Below are 27,700 nucleotides of genomic sequence, written 5' to 3'. Positions count from 1 at the left end.
GTGATATAATCCTGTTATTGACTTCTTGCTGCGAAAGACAATTAGTGACATGGTTCTTTCAACAAAAACATCACCGAAGGGTAAAAGAAACTCACCAGATTGATATACTGAGTTCAGAAAGTAAACCCAAGTCAAGAAAAAAATATATATTCCATATTAAATGCCAAGTCTGTATTATGGGTTTTCCAACAGTATATTTGTTTCCCAATCGGACTTCATCTATAATTTGTCGTTCATTTAAATGTTTGAGGAAAAGAAATTGAAAGTGCCAAAAAGATGAGCTCAGTGGGAGCAGAAATCTTTTCTTTGTCCTGTTTGTTTTGGCAAGAACTACCCTCACACAACACTTTATAGCGAGCAAGTGGAAAACTGCAGCGTGACATCTGCACGTTTAATTATCATTTCTAAATCATAATCGGCCATCTGGCTCAAAAGTCGCGATTGCATGCTTGAGAGAATATGTAAACAGATCAACTTCAACTATGTAAGCATGCCAACCTCGATTGTAACGTCCATGGACCGACAGGACAGCTCCGAAACTATGCGATTGCCCTTGAGCTGTCTTGTCGTGATCATTCCTGACACGACTGTAAACTGTCACCCTTGTGCTTTGCTGGGAGGACATTGCGCTGTTCATCAGATGGGATGTAAAGTTGGGGATACGGTTCGCTCGCATTAGCTGACAGACATTAAAAAAAGGATCCACAGTGTATTTTGCAAGTGTAGGCCTTTGGAACTCACGTGCAGGAAGATAGGCCCATCAAGACTGAGCAATATTTGTGCAATAAACAAATAAAGTTGTTATGGTGACCTTTGTTACTATTATCCATATTATGATTGCACATAATTGAGGATCATCTCAGAGGAGTTACATCATCCATGGATGCTAACAGATTAACATTTGAGTTGCTGAGATTAGAACTTTGCTTTGATTTCACTTGCTGGGCGTCCTCAATGTATGAACATGACACAAAAACTGCAAACAAACATGTTTTGTTTGCAGTTTTTGTTATTTCTCGACCAAATTCGTCCTTTAATGTAATAATATTGCTCTTTAGTAATGCTTGTGGCTGCTGGTTTGAATCATTACTGGGAGCACGACCCGTGCCGTTGATGTAATACCCCTCACTTTAGACCCTCAAGACCCCATTATACCCACAAGACATCATTATATCGTAAAGACCATTAAGACACCTTATACCCCCAGTAGGTTCGAGCAGGAATTTGTCATTTGTCCAGGGTACTGGCAATAGCTCGCATACTCTTCGTGAAGGACATCGTGGGATTTTTAAGTTCCACCAACTAATGCCAGCAGATGGAACGCGCAGTTTAACGCCCATCTGAGGGACGGCACACACATTGATGAATCACCCCGACTGTGAAACACCAGGATGATAGTTTATAGCTGGCTTGAGATTCTAACCCAGGCTAGAGAGCTTACAGGTGAGTGTGCATACTTCTAGGCCATCTTGCCAACTCTTTAGTAATGTCGAGGTGTGTATATATATTTTTAACTATAAATAATCGTGATATGGGTTGTGGGTTTGATTTCCTGTAAATTAAACGTCGAAATACATTTATCACATCCACCAACGTACCCCTCATCCCATACTACCACCTAACAGAGCCATGGAATACTAGATTTCGGTGAACTTAACAATAGGTGCCATGTTGTCACCCAACTGTTCATGTACAGTGTAGCATTAATGATGTACTAATGGAACGCATCCTTGAGACCTTTAGATCCATTAGACCCTTTAAAACCTCAGACCCCTTAGACCTTTTGGACTTTACAAATCTTTGACTTTAGACCCTTCAAACATTCAGACCCTTTAAAGTTTAGACCTTTTCTTTTGGACTTTTGACTTTTTACCCTCAGACCCTAGACAACTTAAAGCTCTAATGGTCTTAAGGGGTCTAACTTTAGACCCTCAAGACCCCATTAGATTGTAAAGGCACTTTCGACCCTTTATCCCTCAATACCCTTAAGATAGTTTAGACCCTCAATACCTCATTATATCATAAATACCCTCAAGATCCCATTAGGCCCTAAAGACCCAGAAGACACTCAAGACCCATAAGACACTCAAGACCCATAAGACACTCAAGACCCATAAGACACTCAAGACCCATAAGACACTCAAGACCATTAAGACACTCAAGACCATTAAGACACTCAAGACCATTAAGACACTCAAGACCATTAAGACACTCAAGACCATTAAGACACTCAAGACCATTAAGACACTCGAGACCATTAAGACACTCAAGACCATTAAGACACTCACGACCATTAAGACACTCAAGACCATTAAGACACTCAAGACCATTAAGACACTCAAGACCATTAAGACACTCAAGACCACGAAGACCCTCAAGACCACGAAGACCCTCAAGACCACGAAGACCCTCAAGACCACGAAGACACTCAAGACCATTAAGACACTCAAGACAACGAAGACACTCAAGACCACGAAGACACTCAAGACCACGAAGACACTCAAGACCACGAAGACACTCAAGACCACGAAGACACTCAAGACCACGAAGACACTCAAGACCACGAAGACACTCAAGACCACGAAGACACTCAAGACCACGAAGACACTCAAGACCACGAAGACACTCAAGACCACGAAGACACTCAAGACCACGAAGACACTCAAGACCACGAAGGCACTCAAGACCACGAAGACACTCAAGACCACGAAGACACTCAAGACCATTAAGACACTCAAGACCACAAAGACACTCAAGACCACGAAGACACTCAAGACCACGAAGACACTCAAGACCACGAAGACACTCAAGACCACGAAGACACTCAAGACCACGAAGACACTCAAGACCACGAAGACACTCAAGACCATGAAGACACTCAAGACCATGAAGACACAAGACCATGAAGACACTCAAGACCCTTGAGGCACTTTAGACCCTCAAGACCCCATTATACTCACAAGACATCATTATATCGTAAAGACCATTAAGACACCTTATACCCTTTAACCCCTTAAGACCCCATTAGACCATCAAGACCCTTTGCTATGAGCCTAACTTTTTAATAACTAAGGATGAACTCTTTGAATGAACCAGGCATGCCAAGTCACAGACAAGGTTCCTTATATCTCAGCTTGCCTTTACCGAGCCAAAACATCACCCAACATAACACGTCACATTCCGTGACGTTTCATGGTTTGCTGCAGTAGTAATATTGCTTTCATGCATGTAATGCATGATCCACTCACAATTCTGTGTGGTCCCATATATGTAGTAATATGTAATGTTACATGACATATGCATACATATTATTTTATTTTCACCACAACTTGTATTACATAAAAAACAAGAGATTGTCCCTTATACAACAACAACAACAGGCATTTTAAGGCCATTTTCCCTGCTCGAGCGGGGGTTAGCCTTGCGGTCCCCATGACGATCTTCTTCATTTTGCCCTATTTTCTGCATCTCTCCTTGTTAACCCACTTGCCCGTATTTCTTCTTCCACCATCTTTAGCCAAGTCTTTCTCGGTCTTCCCCATCCTCTACTTCCTTCTACATTCATTTCCATCACTCTTCTCAACCAGTCACTTTCATCCTTCCTCAACACATGACCAAACCATCTCAACCTGTTCCTCTTCACAGCATCCATCACAGGCTCTATTCCCATCATTTTTCGCAATTCATCATTTGTCTTCCTCTCTCTCAACGATACTCCGCACATCCATCGAACCATTCGCATTTCCACCCTTTCCAGCCTTCGTTGCTGCTCTACGTTCATTACCCATGTCTCGCTCCTGTAAATCATAACACTTCTCACACATGCAGCATACACCTTTCCCTTCAGCTTCAATGACACTCCCCTCCTCATCAGCACGCCACTCAGTTCCCGAAACTTCTTCCATGCACATCTCACTCCAGCAACCGTTGCCGAGTCTGATCCACCTTCTCCATTCAGCATGTCTCCGAGGTAACAAAATGTTTTCACACCTTCCAGCTTCACGCCGTCTCCAAGATCCAACTCAACATTTCCTCCATGTGCAGCTCCCTCTGTGCACACCTTAAATTTGAATGTAGCTGCCACACTGGTTAATGACCCTCTCAGACCACTACATTTTTGATGAACCCACTCAGTGCACATTGTACATTGAATGGAGTTCACTCCGACACCCTTCCTGCACACAGCACAGGGCCACTTCCCAGTTCTTTCCACCTCACCACATGCTTTACCACTTGCCATCACCTTCGTCTTTCCGATATTCACCTTCAGACCTTTTGTCTCCATACATTCCTTCCACTTGTTCATCTTTTCCTTCAGTCCATCCATACTTTCCGCAATCAACACCAGATCATCTGCATACAACAACTCCCACGGTAAACCCTCCTTTACGTTCTGAGCCAGCACATCCATCACAGCTACAAATTGTAGTGGACTTAGTACCGACCCCTGATGCACTCCCACCTTCACCTCAAACTCACCACTGTTCCCGTCCTTCGTCCTTACAGCTGTGCGTGCTCTTTTGTACATTGCCATCACTACTCTGATCAACCATTCCTCCACTCCTAACTTCCTCATTGCCCATGTCAATACTTTGCGTGGAACCCTATCGAATGCTTTCTCCACATCAACAAACCCAAGAAACAACTTCTTCCTCTTCTCCATGTACTTCTCCTGCAACTGCCTCACAATAAAGAGCACGTCTGTCGTTCCTCTTCCTGGCATGAATCCAAACTGCATTTCGTCAATCTTCACTTTCTTCCTTATCCTCCTCTCCAACACCCTTTCCAATACCTTCATTCCATGCTCCAATAACTTTATCGCTCGGTACGAGCCACACTCCAGAGGGTCACCTTTCCCCTTGTATAGACGGATGAGGGTACTCAGTTCCCAATCCACTGGAATGCGGCCTTCTTTCACCACCAGATTACAGATCTCTGTCATTCTCTTCACACCTCAACTTCCTGCTGCCTTCAACATATCTCCCACAACTCCCATCGGCCCTCCCGCTTTTCTACTCTTCATTGCTTTTATTGCTTCCTCAACATCCTTCTCAGTTATCTTCTCTGCCAGTCCTAAAACTGGGTTACTCTCGATGTTGATCTCTTGGTTACTTGGTTACTCTCTCTATGTTGTTGTCCCTTATAAGATCGTATTATCAGAACATAGGATGTCACTTGGGAAACTTGATTCTACTTGGTGTGTAATCGATCATTTTAGCAGAAAATTACCATGCGACTTGGGTGAGAAGAGAAGTCAAAACAAATAAGAAGTAAATACTTCAAATGGTAATTGATCTGTCTTGAGAGAAAGGGAATCTGCAAAAGGGAATCCCACTCTTGCAACAGATCATTTACCATTTAGGTTATTTACTTCTTATTTGTCCTGATTCTACTTTGCTCGTTTTAACATGAATAATTATTCTCAACACCACACACAGAAACAGTTGTTAGCTCTCCATTCCACGTGACAAACTTTCACTTTCATACCATATTTTCCTCCTTTCTGGATCACGAGAATAAATGCATCACCTCTGTCTGATCGATTGGAACTGCCCAATGCTGAACAGCACAAGATTTTTTACACCCAAAACAGACTACAAAAAAAAAAAAATGATAACGATGACGATGAGATGTAAATATGACAGAGTCCACACTGATTCACATCATTTAGCACTTAGTTTGGCAAAGGTGGGTAACAAGATGGTGTCTTGTGGTCATGTGATCACGTATCCTCTAATCGTGATCGTTTTTATTCAAATCGAGTTCGCCGAACTCTAGTGTTCTATGGCTCTGACACGTAATACACCGCCCTATCCCCCGATTTTTCCAGCCGATCCCAAGTTTTCATTTCCTGCATCTCTGTCCGTTATACAATGTACACACCAAAGGAACAAGCGTTACACCTAGGTCCCCCGTCGGGGAAGTGATGTGAGTTGACAAAGTGGAAAACGCAGAAAACATGCTATGATATGATATTTCGCTCACAAGGTTCAGACACACATGGAGGCGGGATCTTGGATTTTGACGTGGCGACCCAATTTTCAATAGCGTTCTTCCTTATGCCGAGATACAGCCACACACCAGATTAGAAGTTGGTACTTCGCTTATTTTTCAAGATATTCCACTCACAAGGTTCAGACATACATGGCGGCGGCCATCTTGGATTTTGACGTGGCGACCAAATTTTCAATAGCGTTCTTCCTTATGTGTAGATACACCCACACACCAGATTAGAAGATACTAGTTCGTTTATTACCTTCGCAAAAGCGGAAGGTTATGTTTTGATCGCTGTGTATTTATTTGTATGTCTGTGTGTGTGTGTTAGTCAGAGAGCCTACTACACTCTATTTCAACCCATAGCATACAAAAGGTTTGACCCCCTAGAGTTGTTGGGGGTATCAAGCTGAGTAAAAAAAAGTATGTAAGATTGACCCCCCCTGCTGGAACTAGTCACCAGACCCCCCTAAAATGACCCCAATAATGGGTTATTTCAACCCATCTCATACATGGACCAAATTTGGTTACAATATAGTGTCATGTCAGGACATTACAAAAATGTCAAATCTAACAACTTACCCTGCTGGAAAGGTGATGTTAGACCCCCCGCAAAGTACCCCCCAAAATGGGTTATTTCAACCCATCTCATACATGGACCAAATTTGGTCACAATATAGTGTCATGTTAGGACATTACAAAAACATCAAATCTAACAACTTACCCTGCTGGAAAGGTGATGTTAGACCCCCCGCAAAGTGCCCCCCCCTAAAAACGGGTTATTTCAACCCATCTCATACATGGACCAAATTTGGTCACAATATAGTGTCATGTCAGGACATTGCAAAAACATCAAATCTAACAACTTACCCTGCTGGGTAGGTGATGTTAGACCCCCCCCCCCCCCCCCGGCCCCAAAGTACCCCTGTTTCAAGCCATCGTTTACATGAACCAACTTCGGTCACAATCATGTCATCAGGATATTACAAATTATCAAATGTAACAACTTAACAGCTTAAGACATGTCTGTACATTGACATACATCATCATTTAATGCCCCTAGTTTAGTAAAAGTATGCAAATGACCTTGCTAGGCCCTCCTTGGTAATATTTTTTGTAAACTACGGAAGCCAATAGAGGACAACCAATAAAATATTGTTGATGCACTTATAATAGCATGACATGATCAAATATAATATAATAATAGAAGCCTGAATGAAACCAATCAGAGATGATTGACTTGTAGGCATACTATCCTAAATTTCATGAGCATTATATGGTCAAATAGCAAATACATTTTGTATTTAACTTTCACAGATACTGAACGAGCCCCTCCTTGAGGAACTGCATATTCTAGATTTTCCAGTTTTTAAGCAACATGCTTTCATATAGTAAGTATGGAAACTTAATCTGAAGAATTTATGTTTTCCTCTTGACATTCCCCTCTTCTTTTGGTTAATAATGATAACAAAGTTGATATTTGTTCCACATTAGAGGATATTAAAATGTTTAACAATCAAACATTATTTGAAATGCATTGGTTTGATAATTTAAAATGTTTAATCTTATTACAAAGATTAACTAATAAAGCTCAGAAGCCTCTTACAATGGAGATTAATAGTTAAATCAAACTTCTATACTTGTAGTTGTAACTTGTAGTGTGTATGCTGATTTCATTAACCAACACTTGTAGTGTATGCTGACTTTATTTGATTTGTGATATTAATTTTCAGATACAGATGGACTCTGACAGAGATACCACAATGGATACAGTAAAAAAGAATGTACAAGGTACAAAATTACATCCCTTATATTTTAAGAATTTGATGATGCACATTGGCCCGTTTGAAATTTGATGTTGCAATGATGCTGGTGTGAAAGGAATGCAAGTCACTCTGAAATATAAGTCCACCCTCCTATCCTTGATTTAAAAGTAAGCTTGATGCTCAGTATTGCATAGAGATGACTCCCTTAACCTCACCACGCAAGGTTTACCTATTTCATGTATATTCCGGGGGGGGGGGGGGGCTTTTATTCCTTCCACACAGGTTCAAATTATGACAAATTGAACATGACCAACACAAGCCTCAACAAATTTGCTTACCATATATTTATTTTGTTTTCTTTTGTTTTCCTTAATTATTTTGTGTTAATGCAGGTCCCATTTGTTCACTGCACGGGGAAGGGACAAGCAAAGCTGTAGATCATGGTGCTATTATTCTCTTCACACCCGACACTTTAAAGAGATGCACAAATATTCTAGAAGTACGAAAGCGTTGTTCTCTAAAGTATGCAGATAGTGTGTTACCTGAAGAGGTAGATGGTATGCATGGATATCATAGAAGCTGCTACCAAAAATTCATCGCTTTGTCTAAAGCACATCGAGATGCGATCAGTAAGGGTACGCCCCCAGACACCGAAAATATGCCATCCAGCAGTGTGAATAGAATGACCAGGTCAAATATCCAAACCCCTAAACCTACAGATAGGACAGGTATATTCCCTGAAGTATGTATTTTCTGCAGTCGTGCAAGAAAGATGGTGAACAGGAAAGAGCTAACGTTAGTGAATGTCACAACAGCCAACTTTGAAGATAACATACGTACATTTGCGGGTTGGAAACAAGACAACCGAATGCTTACTCTGATAAGTGGAGCTGACTTCACAGCAAAAGAAGTGAAATATCATGCCATTTGCCGATCAAAGTATCAACAGGAAGCACAACCTCATTGACTGATGGTGAGTTTATATATTTGAAGTATCATGTATTTTGTGTGTAGATTGTTTTGAGGAAGGGTCTAACATCACCCACCTTTTCCAGAAGGGTAACGTTAGATTTGTTATATTTGTACATCGTGACCAAATTTGGTTCGTATATGCAATAGGAGATTGCGGGGGGGTCTAACATCACCTACCCAGCAGGGTAAGTTGTTAGATTTGATGTTTTTGCAATGTCCTGACATGACACTATATTGTGACCAAATTTGGTCCATGTATGAGATGGGGTGAAATAACCCGTTTTTAGGGGGGGGCACTTTGCGGGGGGTCTAACATCACCTTTCCAGCAGGGTAAGTTGTTAGATTTGATGTTTTTGTAATGTCCTAACATGACACTATATTGTGACCAAATTTGGTCCATGTATGAGATGGGTTGAAATAACCCATTTTGGGGGGTACTTTGCGGGGGGTCTAACATCACCTTTCCAGCAGGGTAAGTTGTTAGATTTGACATTTTTGTAATGTCCTGACATGACACTATATTGTAACCAAATTTGGTCCATGTATGAGATGGGTTGAAATAACCCATTATTGGGGTCATTTTAGGGGGGTCTGGTGACTAGTTCCAGCAGGGGGGGTCAATCTTACATACTTTTTTTTACTCAGCTTGATACCCCCAACAACTCTAGGGGTGTCAAACCTTTTGTATGCTATGGGTTGAAATAGAGTGTAGTAGGCTCTCTGACTATGTGTGTGTGTATGTTATTCGCATAACTCAAAAAGTATTCAACCGAATTGCATGAAATTTGGTGGGATGATTGGTTATTATACGGACACATTTGATTAGATTTTGGGAGCAATCGGGTCAAAGGTCAAGGTCAAGGTCACGAAAAGGTCAAAATCGTATTTTTGTTGTTCTGTTCCCTACACTCCCATGCCAAGTACAGAACAGTAGCTGCGGCGAAGGTATGCGCTCTACCGAGTGCCCGTTCTAGTTTTTCAAGATATTTCGTTCACAAGGTTCAGACATATGTATATGGTGGTGGCCATCTTGGAATTTGACGTAGCGACCCAATTTTCAATGGCGTTCTTCCTTATGCCGAGATACACCCACACACGAGATTAGAAGTTGGTACTTCGCTTATTTTTCAAGATATGCCGCTCACAAGGTTCAGACATACATGGCGGCGGCCATCCTGGATTTTGACGTGGCGACCAAATTTTCAATAGGGTTCTTCCATATGCCTAGATACACCCCCACACCAGATTAGAAGTTGATACTTCGCTTATTTTTCGAGATATTTCGCTCACAAGGTTCACATATATATGGTGGCGGCCATCTTGGATTTTGACGTGGCGACCCAATTTTCAATAGCGTTCTTCCTTATGCCTAGATACACCCACACACCAGATTAGAAGTTGGTACGTCGCTTATTTTTCAAGATATTCAGCTCACAAGGTTCAGACATACATGGCGGTGGCCATCTTGGATTTTGACGTGGCGATCCAATTTTCAATAGGGTTCTTCCTTATGCCTAGATACACCCACACACCAGATTAGAAGTTGGAACTTCGCTTAATTTTCAAGATATTTCGCTCACAAGATTCAGATATATAAATTGTGGCAGCCATCTTGGATTTTGACGTGGCGACCCAATTTTCAATAGCGTTCTTCCTTGTGCCTAGATACACTCATACACCAGATTAGAATTGGTACTTCGCTTATTTTTCAAGATATTCAGCTCAAAAGGTTCAGACATACATGGCGGCAGCCATCTTGGATTTCGACGTGGCGACCCAATTTTCAATAGGGTTCTTCCTTATGCCTAGAGTCCCTGTATATAGACTAGTCTTTATACAGGGACTCTACTTATGCCTATATACGCACACACCAGATTAGAAGTTGGTACTTCGCTTATTTTTCAAGATATTCCGCTCACAATGTTCAAACATACATGGCATCAGACATACATGGTGGCGGCCATCTTGGATTTTGACGTGGGTTGCACCCACACACCAAATTCGAATGCGGACCTTCGCTTACGCACGCACGTACGCACGCCCCGCATGGACGGAGGGGAAAACAATAGTGCCCCTTTCGCTCCACGGTGCGACCGGGGACAATAAAGTAGTCTTAAAATAATAATAATAATAATAATCTATCTATAATGCCAGTAATCTCTGTGTGTTTGTTTGTTTGTCTGTGACCGCTGTTTCTCGACAACCACGGGTCCGATATACTTTAAACTTGCCAGGTATATTGCTGGGGACCCGAGGATGTGCCTTTTCAAGGTTTCATATTAATCGGACAATTACTTACCGAGCTATGTCCAAAAAACGATTCAACCAATCAGAGAGCAGCGAGCTATCGCGTGTGCCGAACGTGGCGAACACACTCTGCCTCGGATGGCACATTTGAGAGCGTATTCATTTATTTCACGTTTGCAAACTATGTTGGCGCTATGTTGGCGTTAAACTATGTTTTAAAACTAATAAAAACCATTTCATGTAAATAGAGGGGGGGTGGGGGGGGGGGGGGGATTGTCACTGTACTCGCAAGCCGTTCGCCGTTCGCTTTGGCGTTGCGAATGAACCAAAACATTTCATGGACCAAACCATTTCATGTAAAGCGTTCGCCGTTCGCTTTGGCGTTGCGAATGGACCAAAACATTTCATGAACCAAACCATTTCATGTAAATAGAGGGGGGGATATAATTTTAGATATATATACTGAAACGCAAAAGAAACTTACCACCTTTGAAACCTTTAAATATCAACAATAACACTGCGTGTAGTAAATGTGTGAACTTATTTGTGGACAATAGTGTCCTCACTGTCAGACAAAACGGTCACGGATGGTCACTTGAACCTTCAATGGTCACTTCATAGCACAGCTGTTGAACAGCCGTTTTGACTGTCAGTGATTAGCCAAGGGGTACGGGATGATTTTAATGAGCTGCACGTGATGTCTTGATATTGGCTTTAAAAAGGCCAGTGCAAAATGGGCATTTTGACTGAAAAATTTGACCATTTTGACCAACTTCAAAAAGACCGAAAACGCAAAAGAAACTTACCACCTTTGAAACCTTTAAATATCAACAATAACACTGCGTGTAGTAAATGTGTGAACTTATTTGTGGACAATAGTGTCCTCACTGTCAGACAAAACGGTCACGGATGGTCACTTGAACCTTCAATGGTCACTTCATAGCACAGCTGTTGAACAGCCGTTTTGACTGTCAGTGATTAGCCAAGGGGTACGGGATGATTTTAATGAGCTGCACGTGATGTCTTGATATTGGCTTTAAAAAGGCCAGTGCAAAATGGGCATTTTGACCGAAAAATTTGACCATTTTGACCAACTTCAAAAGGACCGAAAACGCAAAAGAAACTTACCACCTTTGAAACCTTTAAATACCCAGAACTGAGACCTGAGACCACCCAGAACTGAGAAACTTTCAGCATGACAACGCTCGTCCCCATGCTGCTCGCTTTACCACTGCATTTCTCCAAGGCGAGAACATCAACACCATGCAGTGGCCTGCACTCTCCCCTGACCTGAATCCCATGGAGCACCTGTGGGATGAGCTTGGGAGACGCGTAGTTAGCAGGGCCAGGACACGGGCAGAGCTGCTTCAGACATTGAGGACTGAGTGGGACAGAATCCAGCAGCAATCCATCCAAAGACTGGTAGGCAGTATACGCCGACGATGCACTGCCTGTGTCAAAAACAATGGTGGCCACACACGCTATTGAAAGGGGACTGACATTGCACCCTGTGCTGTTCTGTACTGAAGAACAAACTGATGAGATGGTGTATCTTGGTCAAAACTTGACATGTCATCAATAAAATGCCAATGTTTCAATTAGCAATTGTTGGTTTGTTTTATTTTGAACTGTTACAATTTTATTACATTTCAAACAAGTGGTAAGTTTCTTTTGCGTTTTCGGTCTTTTTGAAGTTGGTCAAAATGGTCAAATGTTTTGGTCAAAATGCCCATTTTGCACTGGCCTTTTTAAAGCCAATATCAAGACATCGCGTGCAGCTCATTAAAATCATCCCGTACCCCTTGGCTAATCACTGACAGTCAAAACGGCTGTTCAACAGCCTATGAAGTGACCATTGAAGGTTCAAGTGACCATCCGTGACCGTTTTGTCTGACAGTGAGGACACCATTGTCCACAAATAAGTTCACACATTTACTACACGCAGTGTTATTGTTGATATTTAAAGGTTTCAAAGGTGGTAAGTTTCTTTTGCGTTTTCGGTCTTTTTGAAGTTGGTCAAAATGGTCAAATTTTTCGGTCAAAATGCCCATTTTGCACTGGCCTTTTTAAAGCCAATATCAAGACATCGCGTGCAGCTCATTAAAATCATCCCGTACCCCTTGGCTAATCACTGACAGTCAAAACGGCTGTTCAACAGCTGTGCTATGAAGTGACCATTGAAGGTTCAAGTGACCATCCGTGACCGTTTTGTCTGACAGTGAGGACACTATTGTCCACAAATAAGTTCACACATTTACTACACGCAGTGTTATTGTTGATATTTAAAGGTTTCAAAGGTGGTAAGTTTCTTTTGCGTTTCAGTATATATAGTACGGGCATGCCCTAGTAATAATAATAATAATAATAATAATAATAACTAGAACTGCCACTTTAAAACTTCTGGCAGTGATGACCGGTTTACTCGCACCCACTTTTGATACAACCCCACTTTTGATACAACCCACTTTTGATACAACCCCACTTTTGATACAACCCCACTTTTGATACAACCCCACTTTCATTGGACATGCTTTGACACAACCCCCTTGGATACAACCCCAACACACACACACACACACACACACACACACACACACACACACACACACACACACACACACACACACACACACACACACACACACACACACACCACACACACACACACACACCCACCGACACACCCCTCCCCCCACATGCACACCCTCCAAACACACACACACACACACACACACACACACACACACACACACACACACACACACACACACACACACACCAACCCCCCCCCCCCTCCTCCACATGCACACCCCAACCCCTCCCCCCCACACACACACACACACACACACACACACACACACATATATATATATCCACCCCCCCACACCCACACACACCCCTCCCCCCACACGCACAACCCTCCAAACACACACACACACACACACACACACACACACACACACACACACACACACACCAACCCCCCCCCACACACACACACAAACACACACACATCCCTCCGCCCCCCCCCCCCCACACACACACACATATCCCCCCCTACACACACACACACACACACACACACACACACACAAACACACATCCCCCCCCCCCACCCCCCAACACACACACATACACACACACACACGCACACCCCTCCACACATACACACCCCTCCACACATACACACACACACCCCCTCCACACACACACATCCAACCCCCCCCCCCTCCTCCACATGCACACCCCAACCCCTCCCCACACACACACATATCCACCCCCCCCACACCCCTCCACACATACACACACACACACACATCTGCCCCCCCCCCCACACCGCATCCGCCCCCCCCCCCCACCACACGCACACCCCAACGCCCCCTCCCACACACACATATCCACCCCTCCCCCCCCCCCCCCCCCCACACCCATACACACATCCACACACACGCACATCCACACACCCACACAAACACATCCCCACATGCATACACACACAAACACACACACACAAACACACACACATATCCCCTCACCCCCCCCAACCCCTAACACACACACACACACACACACACACACACACACACACACACACACACACACACACACACACACACACACACACACACACACACACACACACACACACACACACACACACACACCGCCACACCCCTCCCCCCACGCACATACACATCCAACCCCCCCCCTCCTCCACACGCACACCCCAACCCCAACCACACCTCCCCCCCCCCCACCGCCCACATACACACCCAACCCCCCCCTCCTCCACACGCACACCCCAACCCCAACCACACCTCCCCCCCCCCCACCACCCACATACACACAAATCCACCCCCCCTCACACCCACACACACATCCAACCCTCCCTCCTCCACACGCACACCCCAACCCCCCCCCCCCCCCCACCCAACACACACACACATCCCCCTACCCCTACCCCCCACCCCCACCCACACACCCCCCACACCCCTCCCCCCACATGCACACCCCTCCAAACACACACACACACCATACACACATATCCACCCCCCCTCCCCCCCACCACACACACACACACACACCCACCCGCCCCACCCCTAACACACACACACACCCGCCATCCCTAACACACACACACACACACACACACCCGCCATCCCTAACACACACACACACACACACACACACACACACACACACACACACACACACACACACACACACACACACATATCCCCCCCCACCCCACACCCACACACACATCCACACATGTGAATCCATGCACTGATTGCAGAGAAAGTGATTTTTAAATGAAAATTAACCTGAAATTGCAGACAGAATTATTTATTTTATCTGGGAAGCCAACGAGGTTTCTTCTTCTTTAGTTTCTCACAACTTTGTGTGAAATGCGATCGAGTTTTAAAAAGTCAGAATTTGACCAAATCTGTTTCATTCGTTTGTTAATATACCTCATCTATTGACAAATCTGCAATTATAATTTTATTTGAGGTTCAAATGACCGCGGGAGATTGCGTTATCGTGATCGTTTTGTTCATTTTGGGTGTGCGAATATGTTATCGTTTTGTTCGTCATGGGTGTGCGAATATGCATGCCAAGTTTGGGCTCAATCTGTTCAGCTGCTGCGGAGAAAAAGGGTTTTTTGTGTTTTTTCACGAAAAACAAGATGGCGGCCGAGCCATGTGACGTATGACTTTTTTGCTGATGACTCTACTCTCTGTCGCTCCATTCTTCATCCCTCAGATCGGCAGTCTGCAGCCTCCTCACTCTCTGCAGACCTGAACAAAATCACAGACTGGGCAAACAAGTGGAACATGTCTTTCAATCCTGACAAATCTCACACTCTTACGATGTCTCTCCGAAAAGACCGACTGGACAACCCTCCCATCCACTTTCTGAATAATCCTCTCCAAGAAGTTCTGTCACTCAAGCTTTTGGGTCTCACTATCTGCCATGATCTTTCCTGGGAAAACCACATTTCAAATCTGGCCTCCAAAGCCAGTCGCCGACTGGGCATCCTCCGTCGTGCGAAGTCCTTCCTTGGCACACCTGAGCTCCTCACCACATACAAGGCTTTCATCCGCAGCTCAATGGAATACTGCTCTCCCCTCTGGGCTGGTGCTCCTGCCTCACACCTAGCTCGTCTTCACGCTGTTGAAACCAAAGCATTCAGAATCATTGGAATCTCCTGCGATGAAGCTAACTCCAAGGGCCTCTCACTCACTCACCGCAGGCAGGTTGGTGGTCTTTCCGTCTTCTACAGACTCCTCTCTGGCCTTGCCCCCCCAGCTCTCTCTGGGCTCTGTCCTGCAAATATTCCTACAGGTCGCACAAGATCTGCCTGCAACCCTCTTATGGTTAAACTGCCAAAATCAAGACTCTCTGCTCACCTTCACTCCTTCATTCCTCTTTTCTCCCGCCTCTGGAACAAACTCCCTCACTCTCTTCAATCCCACTCCACCCTCCAGGTCTTTAAAACAGCTGTTCACCACCATCTCTTATCTTCCCCCATCCAAAACCTTGATCTTTTCTACCCCCGCTAATTTCACCCCAATTCCACTTTTTTGAAATACCAACTTCTGTCCTGGAAGTCCTTGGTGTCCTTGTGTTTTATACTTCTCCCTCCCCCCCCCGCCTTCCCACGCCTCCTCCCCCCAAGCCCCCTCCCTTCCACACATCTCCCTGCTCTCAAATGTTGTGTTTGTGTGCTTCCCCTTCTCTCCCCATCTTGTCTTCCGCTCCCTCTTTTTATATATTTTGTTTGTCTGGTTGATTTGTTTGTGAAGTAAATGTTAGCTCTTTCACGAGCCTCGATTCAGTATACAAAAAAAAAAACAAATAAAAAATCACGTCCTGGCGGGACAAAATAGTGCGTTTCTTCTTCTTTCAACAATAAAGACATAGCTACGAGACCGTACATCCAATCATCTTGAAATTTTGCACACTCGTTCCCCTTGATGAGAGCTACATTGCATTAAAAATTCAGGTCCATCAATGCAGTGGTTCAAGAGTTACAAGCTTTTTTAAATTTACCTTCCATTATTTATTGCGGCCAAACCAGGTGACTTATCAAAACATCTCAAGTAATATTGAAACATCCCCCCATGAGGAACATTTGTGTAAAGTTTCCACTCGATATAATCACAAATTATGGAGGTGATACCATTTCTAGTTTGAGCTTTAAAACGTCATAACTCTGAAACCATGTGTCGGATGACATCGTGCTCGGAGGCTTTTTTGTTCGTCATGGGTGTGCGAATATGCATGCCAAGTTTGGGCTCGATCCGTTCAGCCGTTGCGGAGAAAAAGGGGTTTTGTGTTTTTTCACGAAAAACAAAATGGCGGCCGAACCATGTGACGTATGACTTCGAAATTTTTTGCATTCTGAGTTTTTTTTAACTAAGCAACTGGGAAAAAAATCCCATTTTCGGGGGAGAAATTTTTTTGTTTGACGAATTCTAACCTCTTAACGTTAGCATTTCTAATATACTCGATACACATATCTTTTGTTCCCATTGAAGAGTTCTTTAGAATGAGTCATTACTCAAATTTTTCCATTGAGCGGTTTCGGAGATAGAGGGGCAAAGTTGAATGTGTTTTACAAGATGGCGCCCTTACCACGTGACCTATGACGTCATAATTAGCATTAAGAAATTCTGAGCCGAGACGATCATTTGATGAAAATTTCCTGTCATTCCGACCAGCGGTTGCTGAGAACATTAATTATGAAGTTTTCGGAGGTGCAAAATAGGGCGGAAGAATAATAAGAAAAACTCAGCAGTAATAAATAATAGGTTACTCTCCATGAAATGGGGAGTTAATAATAATAAATATTATTAATTTATTAATATTAATAATAATAATAATAATAATAATACCTCTGGCCTTCGGCTTTGGAGGCATAAAAACTGCAAAAAACTAAAAACTAAAAAGAAACGAACATGTAAACGTATTTTACCTGCTGTAGATGGGGCAAAATATCTCCTACATTCTTTCCCAGGTGTTTGTCTGGTTCCAACCCTGTTGGAGAAAAAGTCTGAAGTCATCTCATCAAGAAACATCCCACATTTGTATGGTCATATATACCCTCTCACGTTCATCCCATATTATCCAAAATATAGTTGAAAACGAGAACGAGAACCGAGGCCTGGAGAATATAATCCATTAAATAGGGAAAAGAGCATAACAGCAAATGTGAAGATAACTGGGACTGGGTGAGGAATCAATATTGAAAAGGATATGTATACTGTATATATACACAAAGAATTAAGTTAAGCACCCCTACACAAAGAATTAAGTTAAGCACCCCCTAATCCTGTCCTGAACCTGAACCCCCACGAGCACGTTTGGGACATGTTGGGACGACAAATTGCGAAGATGGTCCCTCCAATAGCCAATCTGGATGAATTGGAACGTGCATTACATCGGGAATGGAACAACCTGCCACAGCAACGCATACGACGGCTTACAGGGTCTATGAGACGTAGGGTTGAGTCAGTGATCCGATCACGTGGGTCCTACACACGTTATTGACGCAAAGATCGCTAGAGGTCTTCTCAGAACAATGACTGTACGTTAGAAAACATAAACGTCATCCACACTGTCCGTGATGGACCTATAGCTCCATACTTAAATTGAGGTGAAAATATGCCTAAAATTCCCAAAAAATTTCACCTTAAATTATTCAGAATAAAATATTGAAAACGGCATGATTGTTATGTTTTTATGTGACCATAATATCACTTCTCCAGAAAATATAGCAATATCATGGGTATATTACACTGTTTTGACGACAACAAACTTGTAATGTGCGAGGTTGTAAAAAAACGGGGGGGGGTGCTTAACTTAATTCTTTGTGTATATATTGTTGTGGATATGAGGACTGTATTTTTTTTTTATTGTGTGCTTTATTATTATTATTGTTTATTCTGCGCCTCCTGCCTCCTGAGTTGTGTAAAGATAAAAAGGGCGTCTCGGTAGTTATTCCATGAAACACCACATTGCAGGACCCGATAAAACCCTTGTTCAGTAGCTTATATCTTATTATGTGTTTTAGAGTAAGGCCTTGTCTTCCATTAAAATGACACTCCATTGCACCGAGTAAAAGAGATAGATTCCCTTCATTCCCATTCCCAAAAACCTCCATTTCCCCTTTCGTAATGGCCAAGCCTCAATTTGGCAATTACATCCCCTCCAAAGCCACCATTGACCACGAGGCAGGGTTGGGGAAGAAAGGCGGGTCTCCACCCCGTCATAGAGGGGAGGAGTAAGTCGGCCCCGCTCATCCAACCCAGAACGAGGGGTTTGGCTTGAGAGGGCGGAGAGAGAATGCTTGGGGGAGGTTCGAAAAGGGTGAAGGGCGGGGCCTATATAACCCGCCGTGGGGACGCTCCCCAGAAAGGAGACAAGCAGATGAGTCCAAGAGAGTTGCAAAAAGGTCCAAGGCTGAGCTGAGCTGTGTGGTGAGGTGCAAAGGAAAGAGCTGGGTCGTCAGAGCAGAGCTGAGTTGTGAGGTCCAACAGCAGAGGTCATCCAGGGAAGCGCAAAAGCCTGCGATTCGTCACCTTGCTCGCCAGCGGCAGCGTCTACAGCAGCAGCAGCAACAACGCTCGCCAGCCGCTTAGGGGCCTGGACGGCAGTTCGGAGCAGGGCCGCGAAGGAACGGCGGCTGCAGAACGTGCGGATCGTGCTGCCGGACCCAGTGGACTTTCCTCTCCCTCCAGTCAATCCACTCTGCAATTCCCCACGTGAGTCTGTGTCTTCGTTTGTTCTGTCCTGGGTATTAAGTAAGCCTGTTAGATAAGCTAGTAATTTGCACTGTGTCGCCTGCGTCTCATGTCCCCTGTAAATAATCGTGACTGTTCTTCTTGCTTGTGTATGTGTACATAATAAACCCCGTTACTCTTCTGTACGTCTTCTTCTTCCTCTTTGCATTCGGTCGCTTTAGAGTTTTCCAGATTGAGTATCTGTGGCGCGATACGGCCAACGTTTGGGTGAATCGAGTGAATCGGGTTTAGTCGGGGAACAACTGTTCGGCCGCGGTTACACCACAGCTCGGTAAAAAATAACATCTAATCCGCGGACCGTAACAATATATTTTTTGTATACAAGATCAAGGCTCGTGTAAGAGGTAACATTAATCACAAAAAGACAAACTGACCCATAAAACACAAGATAAAGGGAGCGGGAGACAAGATGGGGAGAGAGAGGGAAGCACACAAGTACAACATTTGAGAGCAGGGACATGGGGAGATCTGTGGGAGGGAGAGGGCTTGGGATTTGGGGATATGTACGAGGAATCTTACCCAACGAGGCCACTTTTACAATTATTGCGTGAACACCAGCAGCAATCATCTCCTTGAGAAGCCCCTCCTGCTCCATTTGCCACAGGAATGCCAAAGGCTGGAGATTTAGCCGGGAACACCTGTCAAACAATCATTCTATGAAACGTTACAAACTAAACAAGATAGAACATATAATACAAAATCTCGCCAGTAGTCAGGCAGATAGGTGTATCCATCATAAGAATTGTGGGTTTAGACGTACAAGCATGAAATTTGGCACAGTCATAGATAATAATCTAATGAATAATTCCAGATATGGACCCACCACGAAAACGTCCTATGGTAGCCATGGCGGCCATTTTACAAAATGGCCGTTTTGACCGCGATTATTTTTTACCGGACGACACAAATGCTTCTTTATGTTCTAATGAAATGACTCTAGATACACATATATGCCATAATTGTATTCTCCAAATGACCACAATTTGCATTTGTGTTGCCAGCAATGTCAATTAACCCACCAAGCACTGTAACGGTAACTTATATTACTAGATAGTTCCAGTTTGATCTTGTTTATACGTCACAATTTTCTCTACCACACTGGCACAAAGCGGTACATTTCAAACTAGCTTGTTTGCACTTACATCGTCCCTTGCAACCCTTTTTGCATTTACAACAAATCAGCTCCCTTGATGAAATGCTGGCTTCAGGAAGCATGGACCACAGGGGTTTCCAGTTGTGGGGATCGATCCACACGTTTGTCCCTGGCTTGAGATTTCAGGCTGTTGTCACGGTACTGGTCCCAGACTATATCCACACGACAGGCTCTTTGCAAGTGACCTTGTATGTGTGGCAAGAATACTTTCAGCGCATAATCAAAGGTTTTGGCAGCAACTGGTTTCAGAACGTTCACCAACACTGCCCCGTCAAGGATAGTGACGTCAGTATCTGGTTTTGGAGCATCACCTCTGACCTCTGCGCAACTCTCTAGACACACCAATAGATCTGATTTGGTTCCCAGTCGTAACTTCCCAAGCTGAGATAAAGACGGGGGACATGCTTGGTTTTCATGGCGGAAAAATTCTGCAAGATCACCATCTCGTGTTTGAGACGCAATGTAGAGTCTTGAGAATAAAGAGCAGTCACTCTTTAGCGAAGTTACTTGCAAACTTGTCTTGGATTTCTCTCTTGGAGACGATCGACTAAACAATGGGAGTTTATTCTTCTTTATTGGCTCAGTAAGAGGTACGGTTCGCTCCAGTAGACGGTCTGCTACGAAGGTCTTGTACTGTTGCGTACCTATCTCCTCAGCCTGTTGAACAGTAGAAACAACAGTTGGGTCAGCAATGTCTCTTGTGTCCAGCCGCAGCAAGTCTGTACTCTCTTCTAGGAAGGGGTTTCCCATTTCCTTTATTACTTCCGGTGTGTACCCCGGTTTAGAATAGGTACACCGTATCCCTGCGCATCGTAGGGGGCGACCAAGGGTTGGCGTCAGGAAGGGCATCCGGCCATAAAAACTGCCTCAAACAGGGAACCATGATTGTCATGGGGCCCGCAAGGCTAACCCCCGCTCTAGTGGGGAAAATGGCCTTAAAACGATCATTCATATATATTCACTTCAACCAGACGTTTGACATGTTGAGTAAAGATTACCTGTGAACTATATGTTTGCTCATGGTGGCGTGTGTCTTGATTAATCCTTATTTTCCTTCCCTCCATGGATGCTTCAAACTCGGTAGTCATTCTAACCAGTTCTGGCCCAGCCACCATCCATCTTCTAAGAGCATTTGGATTTTGAGTGAGTCCAACAGCACCACCGTCACTCTTCACAGCAGCATTATTTTGCTCATGAGCCTGGTCAATGGCCGCCATTTGTAAAATGGCCGCCACGGCTACCATAGGACGTTTTCGCGGTGGGTCCATATCTGGAATTATTCATTAGACTATTATCTATGACTGTGCCAAATTTCATGCTTGTACGTATAAACCCACAATTGTTACACCTATCTGCCTGACTACAGGGTAATTGTCTCAGCGACTCATTTCCCAAACCAAGGCAGAGTGCAACCCCCTTAAAAATAAAAATCAGATTTGTAATTTTGCATATGTATTTAAAATGGACTGCTTGCCTGGACATCATTGGCTTTAACATCAATATAAACTGCAAAGTTTTAAACCAAGCTCAGTAATTTACCTTTTTTGAATAAGGGGGGGGGGGGAGGTGTTACAGTGGTGTAATAGAGGGGGGAGGTGTAACAGTTCAGATGATGGAAAATGCATCAAAGGCATCAAACAGAATTGGGAAAGCACTGGGAGCAATTCAGCGGCTACAAAGTATTTGGACAGCAAAATATATCCAACGTGACACCAAAGTTGAACTGCATAGAGTCCTGGTTCTCGCAATATATTAATGTATGGGTCAGAAACTTGGACATTAAAGCAAGAAGATGAACATAGATAGACTCCTTGTTTTTGAAATGATATGCCTTGGGTGAAGAAATGGGTTATGTTGGGTGAAGTTGGGTGAAATGTTAGGTTGGGTGAAGAAAAATAAAGGGAGCAACTAGGCTGGACAAAATAAGGAATACTATAAGAGAAACCCTTGGAGTAAAACACACAATAAGAGAGTATAAAACAACGAAGGCTTAAATTTATTTGGGCACATTCAAAGGATGCCCCAGAACAGACTTCCAGAAATCCTCATAGAAGGAAGAGTAAATGGCACCAGATGAAGAAGAAGGCCACGAAAGAGGTAGATGGACTGCATCAAGGCAGATTGCAGTGCCAGACAAATGGCATCACTGGCGGAGGCACAAACATTGGCTCAATATCGAAATATGTGGCGACGGATCATCATTATATGGAACAGCTGGCAGGACAGGGAGCAGCAGTCACTACATGTGTCGATGCCTCAACGAACTAATTTTAAATGCAAAATATATCGCCCTATTTCAATGTTTAACATGCTGGCATGATGATCTGGTGGTATGCACACTCATTTCTAAGCTGTCTAGCCTGGGATTGAATCCTGACCCAGGTATAAACTTTCATCCCAGTGTTTTACAGGCAGGATGGTTCATCAATGCGTGTGCCTCCCTCAGCTGAACGTTAACCTGAGAGTCCCATGTGCCGGCATTATTTGGTGGATGTTAAAGATCCCACGGTGTCCTTCGTGAAGAGTAGACAATCCATCACCGGCACCCTGGCCAAATTTCTAATTCCTGCCCTAATTTAGAGGGCAATGCATCAGCAGCATAGCCACGGCTTCAGCCCGTGATGCTACCCCGCAGCATTGTACTGCATATTAAAAAAGAAGAAGAATGTTCAGTGCTATGCCATATTTTACTTATTAGCACTTTAAGAGGTTTCTAATGGACAATTACAGAATGAAATTTTTTTTAAATGAACTTTAATTTAAAATTTTTATTTGTCCAACTTTTGTCCAACTCCAAAGAACCTATGATATTATTTAAGATATGGTTACAACCAAATTTCCCAAAGACAATTGATATTGCAACATGCGCAGAAAAGTGTGATAATCCTGGTGGTGGTGGTTATGGTGGTTATGGTGGTCGTAGTTACATTACACAGTTTTTGAACATTGTGAACATTGGTCAACATGTAATAACGAAGTAGATTATATGCTATAGTTTGTCCTACCTCCCCCTATTATGACCGAAACCCCCTTTTACTATTACAGCAATACCCCGGCCTATGTCATTAATTCGTTCCATAAGCCGTGACGTAACTCGGTTCTTGACGTAAACCGGGCGTAATGCCTTAAAAATGCCTTAAAATGAAGACAAACACCGTAAAACTAGAGTAAATAACTGGAGGAGGCTGCGGCTTCGCCCTGAATCTTTGCCGCTCCCCGTCGGGAGTCCCTCCGTTGTTTTCTATCGGTCGGGTCTTCTCCTCGAACGGGGTGACCGGCACGGACGTGTCGACCGTGAGCGGGCTTGTGTGCCGAGTGGCTCCGCGGCCCGCTTCACCAGGTGTGCTTTACCCAACATGTCCGAGCAGTTTCACCGGTGGTCGTGTCGTGTCGTCTGTGACGAACGAATTAGCTCAGGGTTCCGTGAACCCGGCCGCCCCGGGGATCGACGCTCGCCTCCTAGTCGTAGACGTGCCCCGTCTTTCCTCAAACGGTCGAAGTTGCGTGCTTCTTTTTTTTTTTGGGACGATGCGATATACGCAGAAACGACGATGTACAGGCTGGCATTTGCAAATCCATGCACATGTGCACATGCACACGTCGATCGGTTCGTCGACGCCGGATGCCGGCGAGGCACCCTGGCTCGAGGCATGACACTGTCGTTCGTTTCACATGGGCCATGGGCTCTGGGGCCTGACCTCGTCGCGGACACTGCACACTCTGCACGGTGACGTGACGTGACGTGGTCTGCCGTGGACGGTCGTCCGAGCCGGCATCGTCGTCATGTTTCGCCGTTGCCACGTTGCGTTGGTTGTTTTACACAGTAAAGGAATAATCACAAAAATAACAGCGAAAGGCAAAGCAAGTACGCGACCGCAGCACAGGACAAAATGCATATGGCGTTGCCTTTGTTTTGAATGAGAACCAGCAGCTATGCATACGTATACTGTACGTACATTTTAAAATATTTTTAATGTGCTTTTTATTGTATTTTAAATTGTTTTTTAGCTTATTTTATTGTTAATTTTATGTACTATTTTATTTATTTTAAATGTATTTTTTTCACGTCCTCCTATTATGATGTAGGAGTGACGTAATGTCGCACATAATGACGTTCACTGAACTGAAATTTACTCTAGAAGAGTGGCGTAAAGTCGGATTTGACGTAGGTCGAAATGGCGTAAAACGGGGTATTGCTGTATTTTGTTCTTATTCCACATGGTTCTGCGCCACCCAGGAGAGGGGTTCAGAGGATTTATCCATCAGCTCCAGGCTAGTGCAGAACGCTACCACTCCGAGAGAATGATGATGCTGGAAGGGCTCGGATTTTGCTCACTCATTTAAGGGGTGGAGTGCTGGAGGAAGAGCGAGAGAGGGTGGGTGGGAATTCCCAAATTAGCATTGAAGCCATGTTTGCAGTGTAGTTCAGTCAGAGCTCAGGTGTTGTGAGTTGTTGGACAATGCAGTTGTTGGCTAGCAATTGCATGAGGAATCACAGTTGTTGGAGCATACAAAGGGGAAGTTGGCTTGGAATCTCTACTGTGCAAGCATCAGCAACACAGAGCAGAAAAGGCACAACACACAAGTGAGATCATCTCTTCTGCCTGGACACAAATCACATGGTCCCTGACAACCATCAACACTCCAGAGGTTCCTTTCTTGATCTCCATATTCTTGTCCCAGAATTTTAATTTGCTCTTTTGCCATCACACCATTCCACACCATATCCCTTCAATTTGTACAGATCTGTGGCCATAGCTGGGGAATTTACTTTCTTTTATTAATTTAAAGTGCCAGTGCATGGAAGTAGTACCTCAGGTTCCTGTGTTTAAACTTGTCAAAGTGCCATGCCTGGTATTATTGCTTGTAACTAGCAGAGTGCCCACCCTATGGGCTATCTTGTTCTAAGCATGTAACACGTTCTTCTGACGCATCCATTTATTTGGGCAGTGTGTAGGCAACAGACCGTTGCCTCAATCGCTCCCACACATATAACCCAGGTTACGTACATGAAGAAAAACATGCCCACTGCTTATGTGCATATATAATACATTGTGGTTATATAGCTCAGATAATTTCAATTGCACTGGGCCATAGGCTGATACCAGAGGCCTGAAGCCCGAGGCCTGTACATACTGTCCCCTTCACAAGGCCCATGACGCTTATTGGCTCCAAACCTTCAATATTTAATGATCCTTAACAGTCATCTACGTTGTTTTACACTGAAAGGAGGACTTGTAAGGAGGGCATGGAGATTGTGAATGTGACACTTCCGAAGATGTCTTAGGAGGCTTACCATAGCACAAAATGGCGGATGTATGATTTTTTTTTTCAGGTCACAATTGTGGATGGCGTGAGGCCAGCTGTCCCACCAATGCGTATGGAGTGAACTTTATGTACATACATACATAAACTTACTCCATTACATATACATTATTAAATGTTAAATCTTAGCGTCGGGATGTTCTCCCTGTTGTCATAAGGATGTCAGCACAATCAGCAACGTTGGATTTGTGAGACTGTACAATTCAGCAAATCACCGTCTGGTAATCCTAGAGGCGGAACCTCGGCACGACGGGCACGTGACCCCATTATGGTCACAAACATAGTATACTGTAACCACATTCTTTAACCTAAATCTTATATTTGCCAGTCTCGATCCAGTTTGTTTCTGTTACGGATTGGTCACTTCCGTTGTGGTGGTTTTCATCTACTTGACACATTTCCGGTTCCATGTATTATTATTATTGTTGTTTGAGGGAAATAGCAATTATTATTGTCAGAAGGTAAAAAGGTTAATGTTTTAAAATGAAACAGGAACCGGATGGCTACAAAGAGGAAGAGGAGAAAAAGAAGGCGGAGCGTTTGAGTCGGACAAGAAAACCGAGTCGCGCCGAGGTCTGGAGCGAACGTTGGCGAGCAAGAGTCACTAGCGAACTTTCGGGTTTCCGGGAAAGGGATTCCTACGACCAAGTTGTCATCACTGTGACCGATCAACCTGCGTGTCAGGTTCTTGGCGGTGGATTCCGAAGAGAATTATCGCCAGGCCGTTACGTCTCGGGAGCGGGTCGTCAGCCATTTTGACTCGCGCAGGACTTGTGCTTCGCTCGCGGTTTCGTCTCTTTTCGACCATCTCCACCGCATTCAGACGTCGATCTGGGGCGTGTGTGTGACGTGGCTTTTTGAAGGTTGATTCGTCCATACCCGAGGGTGTGATCTCCCAGTCGCCTGTAGGGCGCCTTTGGATTTCCCAGTCGCCTTGAGAGGCGCCTTTGTACAGCTTCGGCTGTGTGACTGCCCATACCATCCGCACGGGATTCTGGTCTTGATTGGACGTCGTTCTGGCGATCGCTGGAGCGAAGCAACGTTGGCTTGAAGCCGGGAATAAGAGACATTGGGGAATGTTCTTGTTTCACTCACTTGGAGCACAGTGAGTTCTATATTACAAAACTGATGGTACCATCATAGGACATATTGATTGTACTTTTCAATACTATTATTGTTGTACTGTTATTCTTGTGTGATCTTAATACAATATTTGTTTGTGAGTAACAATTGGGGTGGCTTCTCCATTGATCTTTGACATACAGAATAACACATTTTTCTGCCGTGACTCCTCTCGGGGGTCTGAGGTACACCGTGACCAGGAGGTTGGGGAGGAGCACGTAACAGTTTCACACCATTTTTTCTGTTAATTACACTGCTATCCATTGTTAATAGGCTTTTTTAAAGCTTAAAACAAGTGTATACAATACAAGCT

The 27,700-nt window shown here is 44.1% G+C and overlaps 1 protein-coding gene across 13 annotated transcripts in view; it reads right to left on the bottom strand.

Moving 5' to 3' along the window:
- Window positions 1-27,700, bottom strand: part of DPH6 (diphthamine biosynthesis 6) — an 86,258-nt gene that overhangs the window by 37,228 nt on the left and 21,330 nt on the right. For 9 of the 13 annotated variants that reach the window (XR_010984947.2, XR_010984943.2, XR_013623806.1 and 6 more), the window contains exons 5-6: window positions 20,307-20,425; window positions 17,960-18,021 (exon numbers count right to left, since the gene is read on the bottom strand). Coding sequence is in view for 6 of the 13 variants with exons in the window: in XM_078779847.1 (XP_078635973.1) it covers window positions 17,960-18,021; window positions 20,307-20,425 (181 nt within the window). In the remaining 7 variants the exon portion in view is untranslated. The remainder of the gene's footprint in view (window positions 1-17,959; window positions 18,022-20,306; window positions 20,426-27,700) is intronic. The other 4 variants (XR_010984945.2, XR_010984946.2, XM_078779845.1 and 1 more) reach the window with 1 other exon arrangement.

The sequence above is a fragment of the Myxine glutinosa genome, chromosome 6 (assembly GCF_964187855.1).
Source record: "Myxine glutinosa chromosome 6, kmMyxGlut1.1, whole genome shotgun sequence".
Taxonomy (NCBI): Eukaryota; Metazoa; Chordata; class Myxini; order Myxiniformes; family Myxinidae; genus Myxine; species Myxine glutinosa.
Note: the sequence above shows the minus strand (reverse complement) of the source record. Positions and strands in the feature narration are given on the sequence as shown.